General features: G+C 33.6%; 1 protein-coding gene and 1 non-coding gene across 2 annotated transcripts; both read right to left on the reverse strand.

The window, feature by feature from the left end:
- Positions 1-3,179: 3,179 nt before the first annotated feature.
- On the reverse strand, positions 3,180-3,318 carry LOC133693040 (small nucleolar RNA Z247). Its single transcript, XR_009842053.1, has one exon. It is a non-coding gene; the product is annotated as a small nucleolar RNA Z247 (small nucleolar RNA).
- A 4,713-nt stretch (positions 3,319-8,031) lies between these two features.
- Positions 8,032-11,875, reverse strand: LOC133690976 (uncharacterized). The gene is made up of 2 exons (XM_062111263.1): positions 11,361-11,875; positions 8,032-9,585 (listed from the first exon to the last, which is right to left on the reverse strand). The coding sequence occupies exons 1-2, from the start codon at positions 11,615-11,617 to the stop codon at positions 8,193-8,195; spliced, it is 1,650 nt and encodes a 549-aa protein (XP_061967247.1). The 5' UTR covers positions 11,618-11,875; the 3' UTR covers positions 8,032-8,192.
- Between the last annotated feature and the right edge of the window lie 1,187 nt (positions 11,876-13,062).

The following is a 13,062-nucleotide window of genomic DNA, read 5'->3' on the forward strand; positions in this document are numbered from 1 at the left end:
TGGATATAGCTTTGCAAAAAGTCCTCATACTTTTAAATCTTTACTTTTTTTGCTATTTTGTATGCAAAAATCATTGACCCGCGGCATCGCGCAGATCATGTAACTAGTAAACTCTAAAAGATGTCGAAGAAACTTGTAGAAAACACTATGGACACACTTTAATTCTACTGATCATTGCTGTAGTATAATACTATTGTGCCCTCCAAATAAATAAATAAAAGATGACTATTGGTAGGGGGTATTTTGATCTCTTTCGGATGATTCATTTGTTATTAAAAATTTGGTGAGATAAATGTGATTTTTTTTTTATTTTTTAAAATAGTAAAATGACTTTAATAATCTTTAGGTCAAATTTTTCCGTATTCAGATTTTTCTGATTTTTAAATTACACTATGAAAGATAAAAGAATACAGAGAAAAAGATGTGCAGAAAAAGTATTACAAAAATATATTTCCTTGAATTAATCTTTACTGTTACACCATGGTTTTATATATATTACAGTCCTTGATTTAAAAATCCTATCATTAAGAATGCACTTAATGATAAGATATACATTTAATTCCTAGAATATCTGTTACAGATATGATTACCATTATCTTCAGTATCAGTAATATTTTGTGCAGATATGATCAAATATCACAATTATCTTCAGTATCAGGGATCCCTGATCATGATCTCTTCAGTATCAGGGCTCCCTGATTATGATGGCAATCCCTCATCATGATTATCTTCAGTGTCAATATTGTTGTGGAAGTTTAGAATGTGAGAGTAAGGAAAGACCGACTTCAACAATTTGTTTATGACGACGTTCAACTGCACCCATTTGCTATGGGTGTTCACGGTTTGGTTCGGTTCGGTTTAGACTAAAAAAACCAACCGAACCAAATTACAACATATTTGTAAAAAATTAACCGAACCGGACTGGAAACCGGTTCAAACCGAACCGGTCTGGTTCTGTTAAATCTGGTTTTTTAAGGAAAAAACCGGGAAACCTAATCCCATGGGTTTTTTTGGTTTTTTTTTTTAAATTGGCTTACGGTGGGCAGGAATTCACTTCAAAGAAAGACAACCATGGTATATAGCGATTGTTTATGCATGATCAGCAATGTTCTTTCCCCGGCCAATCTGGTCTACACATTGTGAACTCCAAGCTGGGGTTCCTGCAATCCAAACTAGACCCCAAGTAGCTTTTCGGCCTAGTCGAATCGCTTTCCTGCAGTATTAATTAAGAGAAGTGCATGCCACCTCTTGTAAGTAACCAATCAAGCAAATCCATGTAATTAAACTCTTATCCCCATATGTTAGATTTCTGGAAGTTTTGAAAAATCTTTAAGGAATTCTAGACTTTGGGATGATACCTCCATTAGTTGTCCAGATCTTTGTTGTGACTGGAACGTTCCTTGTTTGTGCCCATCCATGTCGTTGGAGTTTGTTTGCAGCCATGCTTCCCTACCACTGAAATGTAACATATATAATTGAATTAGCTTGAAATTATATTAACACGGTGCACAACAATATCTTTACTTGATGATGCGGAGATGTGGGTTATTTACTTGTTAATCAGCTTAAGAAGAGATAGATGCAGAGAAGATGTTAGGTTTGGTGTGGGCGGCGGCTGCAGAAGAGATAGAGCTAGAGAAGAGATATATGCGGAGATGTGGGTAAGAGACAGAGAAGATGAAAAATTTAGGTTTGGTGTGGGCAACGGCTGCAGAAGTAAATTGTAATGTTAAGTTTAGGTTTACACTTTATTGTACTAGTTAGTATTTATACTAGGTCAGTAGGTTGTTTCTTCTGGCTTTATTTTTACGGGTAGCCGGTTCGGTTCACCGGTTTTGGTGGTCAAACCGAAACCGAACCGAGCCGGAAAGAGTTTTGGTTTTGGTAATCGGTTTAATCAGTTTTTTATCTCGGTTCGGTTTTCTCGGTTAATTTTCCATCGGTTTTCTCGGTTTTTTCAGTTACTCGGTTTTTTTGAACACCCCTACCATTTGCTGATGAGTGTATGGGCATGCTCTACGGTGATGAATGCCAATTTGAGTTAAAAGTGTAGATATGCGGCGATATTCGTCTCCCCAATCAGATTGAATGTTTTTTATGGTATGATTGAATTGTCGTTCAACCGAAGTTTTAAAGAGCAGAAAGACTTTCTCAACATCAGATTTTAGTTTAATGGGAAACAACCATATGAATTTAGTGCAATCGTCTAAAAAACATACATAATACTGAGCACCGCTGGTTGACAAGATGGGTGCTGGTCCCCCAACATCAGTATGCACTATGTCTAAAGGATTAATGGATTTATGATTGCTGGTTTTGAAAGACAATTGACTGCTTTTAGCTAGTTGACAATCAGAACAAACTGGAAGCCTTTTATTTGCAACAGGTAACGTAAATACTGAAATAGATTTTTGAAGAATTGGAAAGGATGCATGACTAAGCTTGTTGTGCCATATTTGGTAAGAAGCTCGTACAGCAGTGAGTGCATGAGGAGGGAGTGTGTCTGACAGGATGGAGAAGGAATACAGACCATCTTTAAAGGTGTCGCGATGAAGGATTTTCCCCGAGTAGTCCTTAATGAGAAAAAAATGATCATGAAATTCAAAAAACATAAGGTTATCACTGCAAAACTGTTGAACAGAAATTAGATTTTTTTGAATTTCAGGGACAAGAAGTAATTGTTTGAGCACAAATGGTGTTTTTGAGGGAGTTAAAATAGAGGAACCAATGTGAGAAATTTGCAAACCTGCACCATTGCCAACAAGGACTTGATTTGAACAAGCATAGTCTTCACTTTGTAGATTTAAAATGGTCATGTTATTGGTGAGATGGTGTGTAGCACCTGTATCAGGATGTCAATCAGTTGCAGAAACAGAACTTGTTGTAGCCATCAGACCTTGCAGATTGCTGGATTTTGCAGCATTGTCACGATAGGTAACATCAAACCGATGGTAGCATTTTTTTTGCAGAATGGCCAGGTTTGTCACAGACCTGACATATCATAGTATCTCTATGAAATGTGTTCCTGCCATTGGAACCATTATAGAAAGAGACGTCTCTGTAATTCCGACCTCTGCCTCTGTATTGATTTCTCCCTTTATAAGAAGAAGAAAAAGACTGACGAGTAGCAATATGTACCGTGGGCTGGACAATGGGTGAATTGTGGTGCTACAAACATGACTCTGTGGTGAGTAAGAGAGCATACACTTCCTTTAAGGTGACAGGATCTGTGCGGGCTGTGATGATAGTAACAAAGGAGTCATAATCATGGCCAAGACCCGATAGGAGATAGGAGATAATTTCATCACAGTGAAGAGCATGGCCGGCAACAGCAAGTTCATTTGTCATACGTTTAACCTGCATAAAAAAATCATGAGCTGATTGTGCACCTTTACGAGTGTTAACGAGTTCAGTGCGGAGTTGAATAACTCGAGCACGTGATTGAGAGAAGAAGGATTTGGCTAGAGCGCTCCAGATAGCAGCAGAGGTGGTGTGAGAGACCACTTGAATAAGAACATTTTCTTAAATTGTAGAGAAGAGAATAGCAACTATGATGGCATCTTGTCGCTGCCAATATTCATAGAGAGGGTTGGAGATAGCAGAGTAAGTTTCAGCCATGGAAATGTCTTTGGGTGGGATGGGAATGGTTCCATCAAGGTATCCAAAGAGACCTTGCCCACGAAAAAAGGGAATTAATTGAGCTTTTCAGTCATGGTAGTTGTCTTTTGAGAGTTTTGTAACATTTATAGCTGAAGGAGAAATAAGTGGGGGATTGCCATTAGTAGCAGCATCTGGGGTATTTACTGAAGAGGAAGCCATTTGTGTGACATGAGTCAATGGCTCTGATACCATGAAAGATAAAAGAATACAGAGAAAAAGATATGCAGAAGAAGTATTACAAAAATATATTTCCTTGAATTAATCTTTACTGTTACACCATGGTCTTATATATATTACAGTCCTTGATTTAAAAATCCTATCATTAATAATGCACTTAATGATAAGATATACATTTAATTCCTAGAATATTTGTTGCAAATATGATTACCATTATCTTCAGTATCAGTAATTTTTTGTGCATATATGATCAGAGATCACAATTATCTTCAGTATCAGGGATCCCTGATCATGATCTCTTCAGCATCAGGGATCCCTGATTATGATGGCAATCCCTGATCATGATTATCTTCAGTGTCAATATTATCTTCAATAGATATGATATTATCTTCAGTATCAATAATCACTTATCATGATTATCTTCAGTATCAGTGATAATCTCTTATGTAGATATAATCAGAGATCATGTTTATCTTTAGTATCATTATTATCTTCAGTAGATTTGATAATATCTTCAACACACTGAAAAGAGAAATTTAGCTTTATAAACCAAAAAGTTAAATCATGAGTCTAGGGTCTTTTAAGTCTTTTTAATATGGTTTTTTTTTTATTAATTTCACATCCATAAGGTGTAGTTTAGTTTGATTCTTTTGGTTTAATTAGTTAATATTAAATTTAAAATGTTGTTGATATATGTTTTCATTGTGTTGTTGTAAGTATCATCACACTTTTTTTTTTCTTAGTATGACACATGCCTTCTGAGATGCAACTATTTGTCACAGTCAGTCTTTTTTCCTTTTCTTTTCTCTTTTCTCCTCATAAAAATATAGCATGGTCATCTTTAATTATGATATTTTAGTTTGAGTTCTTATTCTTTTAATTTTTAAATTTTATTTCTTGATCTTCTTATACAAATTTTATTTGTTTTTGATTTAGTTCTTTAATTTCAATTTGTCATGTTTTATTTCTTCCAGTCCAGTCCTTATTTTTTTATTTATATTTTTTTCCTTAACCTCTTTGTAAAAGTATTTTTGATTTTCAATTTCATCATTCAATCTAAGTTTATGGTGTATTATTATTTTCAATTTAGTCCTCGTCATTTTGATTTTTTTTCCTTTTTGTTTAAGTTATTTCTCATTTCAATTTACCCTTCAATTAAAAAAATTTTATTTTTTATTTTTATTTTCAACCTCATTCTTTTAATTATCATTTTTTTTATCCTTTTTGTTAATTGATTTTTTTTTATCAATTTCATCATTCAACGTTTGATTCGCTGGAAATCGGGTTTTGTATGATTGGCCTCTCATTACTCAAATCAACTCAGGTTGACTTAAGTTTTTTTTTAGTTTTTTTTTGTTCTATTTCATGCTTCTAAATGGTTTTTTCTCAAGTTATTGTGATAACTTTTTTCTATTTATTTATACAAATAATTCTCAATTTTATTTAATTATGTTAAAAAAATACATAAAAAAATCCATGCATCCAAGTTTTTTGCTTGAAACAAAATATATGACCCGCGGCATAGCACATATAGTAAAAAAAACTAAAATAATTAGGGCATTTTTTAATGTTCATTGCATTATTCATGTGAATACCACGGTTTGTTTTCTCTCTTTTATTTTTTTGTCATCAAGCTTAATTTATTTGTAATTTCTTCTTTAAAAAAACTAAAAAAAAATTGGGGTGTTTTTTAGTGTTCATGTGAATAGTGAAAAAAATTTCCCCCTTTTTTTCCACCAAATTCAATTTCTTTATAATTTCTTCATTTCTAGTTATATTAGATTGGCTTTATATGTTGAGATTTGTTTCCTTTTCCATATTCTCACATACAAAGTGTCAAGGAACACCCTGTCTTTAAATTAATGATCAATTTTACAAATTAAAATTTTAAGTTATAGTTAAAAAATAATATTAAATGAAAACATATCAAAATAAAAAAGTAGCAAAGCCCGTTGTTTAAAAGATGCGGAAAAATTTATTTTTGTCCCTTTCAATTGATGTGTTATTTGGTTTCTAAAGTTATATTATTTTATGTTTTGAATTTTGATCATAAACTTAATTTCCTTTTTGTTTTGATTATTGAGTGTCAAAAGACGAGAAAGAAAGAAAATGAGAGAAAAAGAGGTCAATTATACACATATTGGTAATGAAAAAGATAGATTCTAGTGTCAATGAATTTATGTCAAAAAATGAGCTTTTATTGAGATGATTTGGAGACAGACTTTAAAGCGTGTTTTATTTAATTTAATGTTTTATTTTTATACCAATTGAAGGATTCTTTCGAGTTTAAAAAGGATTTTATAAGGTCCGTGAAATATTTATTTGATGCTTGTAGGTGAAAACAATTTATTTTAAAAAAAAAAAAATTAAAAATCTAAAACTCTCATTTGGTTTTTCAAGCTCATCCAATAAACTAAATTTAAACCAGTAAATAACATGTCATCTATTCTATATAAAAAAAAAACATCACCAACCTTTTATTAGAAAAAAAAAGTGCATAAGCCTAGCCTTATATAAATAAACACAGCTGAGCTTATTAGTTTGGGCCTATAATGTCTACTTATTTATTAAGTTGCCCTAGCTTTTTTAGAATAAAATTATTTTTAAAATAATCTATTAAAATGATATGTTAACAATGATTTACTAAGGTCAAAGCTTTAAAAAACATTGAAGCTTTCTTTGATAATATTTGCAATTACAGATAAGTAGTATATACTAATCTCATATGCAAAAAAATAAAATTAAAAAATTTACTTACTAATATTCAACAACAATAATATATATATATATATATATATATATTATTTTCTTGTTATATATCTTTTTATAATTATTATTAGATTTATTTTTGTAATGTGTGTAAAAATGATTGATTCATCTTTTTTTTTAATTGAAACTTACTCTCATGATCATAGTAAATTTTCATTTAAAAAACAATACTTCTAACAAAAATAAACATGTTTTTTTTTCAAAACAAAAAAAAATACATGAACAAGGAAAGAGTGTTTTTTAATTATTATTATTAAAAAGATCAGCTTGCTGCTATTTCATTCAATTCATTAGAATGCTGAAGAATATTTTTTAATTGTCATTAGTTTTTATTCAATAAATCTTGCTATTAATAAAAAAAAACATTTTATTTTCAAAACAAAAAAAAATACATGAATGAGAGGACAATTTTGACTAATTTTTTTTTTATCTAGAATTTTAATCCTTTTCTTCCATACAAATATATATTTTAATTTTCATATAATTAAATAAAAATATATTTCAAATAATATCTCGCATCATAATATCAAATACTTGTATTTATATTTATTTTTTGCTTCTTATAATAAAAATCAACTCTCGGTTTTAGTTTTAAATCAACGTTAACTTCTATTTCTATGATTTATTGGTTATATATTTGTCAATTTATTTTATTAAACAATAACATCATATTTTTTTAAGTTTTAGTTAAAAAATTTTCATAAAACTAGAAAAGCATTAATAACACTGACACCTAAGTATCGTCATCTCCACCTAATATGCCAATTCAAAGAATTTCCCACATCAAATTTCATATTTCACCAGACTTTTTTTGGGGGCCTGTAAGCCAGAGAACCTCCTCCCAAAGCCAAGAGTTCCTTCTTTATTAAGACCAGTTACACCTGGGCTCCAGGCTGCTACAGTCAAATAACCAGCTTGTGACTGCTACAGCCTGGGAAAAGAGCTAAAGCCTAAAGGTGCAACCTGGGTCCATCCTGCTAGACTTCAGATAAAAAGGGCAATAGAATTGGTTGGACTGAGTTTCCATCAACATGATTTTCCCACCCTTCTCTTTATAAGTTATAAATCACTATGAGTTAACCATTTAAATTCTTGAAAATGTCTATCTTTATTGCTCCTCTATTTCTTATTTCGTTGTTACTACATAGTTATAGTAAATCTTGCTCAGGTTCTACAATTTCTATGGATTTATGGACCGTCTCCTTAACCTAAAAGATCCCAGAAGAAAAGAAAAACCTAATGTAGCGCTTGTTGCATCAGGGCCTGAAGCAGAACCTCCTTTGAGCAGGCCAGTCACTGTTGATAGCAACAGTCACCGAACCTCTTGCTGAGATGACTTAAGGGAGACTGGCATGGGTGTCCTTAGAATAATGTTACATTTGGAGGGTTAAACGGTTTTGGATGAATGATGATTGCTGCGCCTCGTTCTTTGGTCTAATTTTCTTATTTATCTTCCATTGATTGGTCTACACAAGGTCACAACAAATTAGTTGCAGTATACAAAATGGAATGGACATAAATCGAAATAGCATAAAGACCATGTTTCTGTTGCCAATCTCATTTGGTATCAAGTAATCTAGAACTAATCAGAACATCCATCTCGGAGAGGAGTGAACCGCGCTTTGCTTCGGTCTGGTTGGATGCTCTGAGTTGTTTCGCTTCTTCATTATAGAAGACACAGTTGGGCTAAAGTAGTCATTACTCCTTTGAGAAGTTGCCCCTTGTGAATGCATTTTCCTTCCATGGATGAAGCTTCTCTGCTGTTCTAGCATTGCCCTTCGGGCCACCTGGTTCCTTTGGGCAGTTCCCCATCTATTATAACTTACACAACTGTGGCTCCGGCCAACTTGCTGAAACTTCCCCTCTCTTGGGCTTGTATAGTTTCGACTCTCGGCAGTTTCTGCAGAGTACATAGTTGTTTCTCCCTCACTGCTGTATCCATTATACATCTCTGAAACCTCCACTGGAGAAGAACTAGAATGGACCTCACTTTGGGCTCCATTCACAGAACCTGTTGAGGCAATGTCAGCATCCCCTTCAGGAATAGCATGTCCCTTGTACTTGATTTGATCTTCACTCAATGGAGTCTGTGAAGGCATTTCCTTGACAGAATTCTCATCGGAGTTTGGCAGCAGCTGTATGTCTGGATGTGGTTGAACTGTAGTTTTGGTCACCCTAGGAGGGAAATTAATATCCAAAAGCTGTATTTGGGCGCTTTCCTTTTTCCTAAGAGGGCCAGCAGTCAGCTTAGGCGATTCATATATTTCTGGGGTTGGAATTCCTTGAACATGGGCACCATGTGAATCAGTAGTTTGGATTCCTTCCTTGACAGTATTTTCTGTGCCAGAACAACCTGGATTTGGTTGATCTTTACCTTTTGAGACTGTATTCGATGATGGGGTGCCATCGTTATCAGCTTCTGTCGACTTAAAAACCTGCCGGAGTGTGAAGGAAGCACAAGAATGCTCACTTTTCTGTCCTGTGGACATCAATCTAATTATCGGCAATTTGGGTTTAGTAAGTTCATCAAGGTTGCCTTCCCAATGCTGGTTCAACCAATCACAAATAATGGGTACGGGAATACCAAATTGCATGGGAGAATCCTTCTTCCATGATGATGAGGATGATGATGAAGTTGAAGAAGATTTAGTATTTGGAGATGTTGCAAGTTTCATGGGATCACAGATCATGAATGCAAGATTACCTTGTGCATCAAATCCAGCAGATCCAGGGCTCCATGATACTCCATCAGTTGACAGTTTTATGAGATTGTCCGTGGCAATGACCACCTTTCCTTCACCAACTGTCAGTTCTTCATTATCTGTATGGCCTAAAAAGTAAACAGCACTTCCCAAATCCAGATTTGGTTTTGAACAAGTCTTCAAGTAGTGTGGCTGCTGCCCTTGGGCATTTGATTCTCCATCCACAGAATCCAAACCCACTATAGTTAGATCTAGAACAGAGGTGGTAATGAAAAACCTGCAATCAAGCAATTCCCGTGAGAAAATTCATAATGTCTGCCTGCCTGCCTTAAACCATTCAGCTATTCAAAATTAAAGTCCACAACCTTCCTTTCAATTAGCCTAGCACTATGGGAGCCATGACAGCATTATTGCTTTAGTTACAAAGAGAAGCAATTTCCTGTTCCTAGCTAGCAGATCAATAAATGTCAAAATGTAACTTCTGGTTGTTGTAGAAAGGATAAGGATAACCAGAAATCCTTCCAAACTGATTACCAGTAACCATGGTTCTTGGTGAAGATAATACAATTACGTAAATAACATCAATCTCATTCATAAATGGAGGCCAAATGTTCTATCAAAGAGCTAGCTTCTACCAAATAGAAAATCAATGTGGATGGTTTGTGTTTGTATTTATATTCAATGGAAAATCAATTCAACCCAAGAACATCCTTTAATTCCTCTCTGATTAATCCATCCAATTGTAAAGATCCTGACAACAAACTATAAAAATCTAAATATGCATGCCTTCAATATTCTCAACCTGATCTAAAAACTAGCAGCTGAAGCACTGCAGGTTACGAGCATTCACGATCGTCATAAAGATGACAATTAAGGTAACCTGGCAGTGGTAGCAGTGGCAATAATGCATTTGTAGTAGTGAGACTGATGCAGACAGTGTTTTTATAGGATTCTATGGAGAGCTTCTTAGAGATGTACTTACTCTTCCTCTGGGGTTTCTCATACATTTCCACTTGTTCCAACTGCTAATTCACTATATGGCATAGTTGGACATTCAGCAGCTCATTTCCTATTTTTTCCAACATAGATCCTAATCCTACAAGCCTTAAGACCTCCCACAAAACCCTCTCGATGCTAGCACCATATAATCACCATATCATACAGTTGGATTATTTTTCTTGCTGCTCAGAAATTCCAGGCTTCCAGCAACCAGAAACTATGATGCCTGGAGCCAAACAGCCATCATTTCTCCTTAAACCACAACAAACACAAATCCATTCAATCTACAAAACCTAAACCTACTGTCTTAAAATAGAAAATCTAAATCCCTAAATTTTAGCTGTAACCCACCACAAAAACCGTCATATAAGAATTTTCCATCCGCATCTCCTACAAAAGCATAATTTTGTTTTGGGATGGGGGGCAAACAAAGCTGCAACTTCAAATGGACATCTCATAATGAAATGCTACGAGACAGTTTACTTTGCCTCGAAAAACAAAAGAAAACACAGTTTTTGGTTCGACAATAAAAGGTATTCTCAGACCAACTTTCTTGTCAACCGAGACTAACTCCCTTCTCAAGCGATCTTAAGGATGCAATCTCCACATCAGCTTCGTGCATTCAGAGGAATTTAATAAATTTCCCTATATGCTGGCCCATGAAAAGAATTAAACCTAGGAAACCTGGAAACGGAGCAAATCTCCTTAACCACCGGGCCAACGCTGGGTTCACAGGAAACATCAAAACACAGTTATGCGAAATACACTGTTAGTCTGACAGTGCAGAAATCGATACTATCTGGAACATAACCTCCAGAACTAAAGAACTATTTTCCTTATTTGAGGGAAAATGTAAACTAGAACATGGGAAAATGTAGACTACAACATATAAATCTTCACTTTGCATTGGCTCATGTAGAAGAAGCAAAGATTCTCAATGAGATCCAGCACTCAACTTTCTATCAATGGTTCCACATTTCCGATTCAACCAAAGAAAACCCAGAAAGAAGCAAGGAACAGTCAAATAATTATTTGAAAAGAAAAGGGACAGGCCTGTGAGGGACGAGAGTGGCAGCGACACCATTTTGGAGGCGGATCTCGCAACCTTCAGCAGCAGCGATAGAGGGAATGTTAACATGAGCAGTCAAAAGAAGATTCCGGTGGATCAGGAATCCAGTGCCGGAGATCCCATTGGCGGTGGCAGATATCCTGGCAATTGCAGGACCCTTGCCAGTAAAAAGGGCAGCCTTCAATTTCTCAGACTTGCCTACTCCTTTGCAAAAACACCATGACTCACTCAAAACACCCATTTTGTCCAAATCTTTTTTTTTAAAAAAAAAAAATATTTCTATCCTGTGAGTTGTCTTCCTGGAATCAGAGAGGAGCAAGAGGATCAAGAGAGAGCAGCATTTTTTCTCAAGTAAAATAAAAAATATTTAAGGTAATGGGCAGTAATGGGTTCTGTGTTGTAATGTGTGGAGAGAGAGGAGATGGCCGTGAAAAGAGTAAACAGGGGTGGGGGCGTGGCTGTGTGCTGTTTTTGAGCTGGATTTTTAAAGAACGGCTACTTGCGGAGTAGGAGTATTTAAACTAGTAAAAACAACGGGGATTTTGAGATAGTGCGAGATTTGACTGACAGGGAAGGAGACGGCGACACCACGTTTTGGCATTTGGTATTTTTTCTTTTCTTTTCTTTTCTTTTCAAAGTTATTAAAATTATTTTTAATTATAATCCGGGTCATGGTTAAGAGGTAACCTATATAAAATAAAACAACACTATTTTAAAACAAAAATACATATTTTTAAAATAAAAAATAAAACCATGTTGTGTTGATTGAGTCTTAAATTAACTCATAATAAAATACGAGTTTAACCAAGTTAATTAAATTTAATATTAGGTTAAAAAAAGAAAATTTCATGATATTTATAAGTAATTGTTGACATCTTATTAATTGTTTTATAATTTATTATAAAAAAACAAATATAAGTAGAGGGAGAAATCATATCATCTCGTTATCCTAACATGTAAATTTTATTTCTCCTACTTATACTTGTTTATTTTTTTCAAATAAAATAATTAATATGATATCATTTATTACTTCTCGAACATTATAAATTTTTTTGGTTAAAAAATAAAGTTGAATTATTGTATCATTGGTTATTACAAGAATAATTTTGAAAGGTGTTGAAATTGTTTTTTAAAATTTTAATGATGTTTAGAGTATTTGTAAATTGAAATGTTGAATGTTAATGGAGAGATATTAGTTATATTATTAGTAATAATGGATAAGAAACAATTAAAAGAACTTGGTGTTATTTAAAAAAAAATAAAGAAAAGGAATTAAAAATAATAATATTGCTTGGAGGGTAAAAATTACCCTCTAGAAGCACCAATTTGAAGGCACTTAGTAATAAATGTTGATGATATTTTTAAGGATGTAAAAAAAATAATTAAAAATATATAGAAAAAGAATTAACCCTTGTTACCCTTGTACTGAATGTAATCTAATACTAATTTTTTAAGGAGGTAAGATTTGGTTTTTGATAACGTTTGGTGTATTAAAAAATAATTAAATTATTAGTAATGATTGAAATATAAAAATAAAAGATTATTTGATATTTATTGTAGGATAAAAATTAGGAGAGAGAGAAAAAAATACTTAAAAAAAGTTAATTTTCCAAGAACAATAATTTAGAGATATTAAGTATCCCCTAAATTATTAACTCTTCTATACCGCTTTTTTTTCCCCTAAAA

Source organism: Populus nigra, chromosome 4, assembly GCF_951802175.1.
Source record: "Populus nigra chromosome 4, ddPopNigr1.1, whole genome shotgun sequence".
In the NCBI taxonomy this organism is placed as follows: Eukaryota; Viridiplantae; Streptophyta; class Magnoliopsida; order Malpighiales; family Salicaceae; genus Populus; species Populus nigra.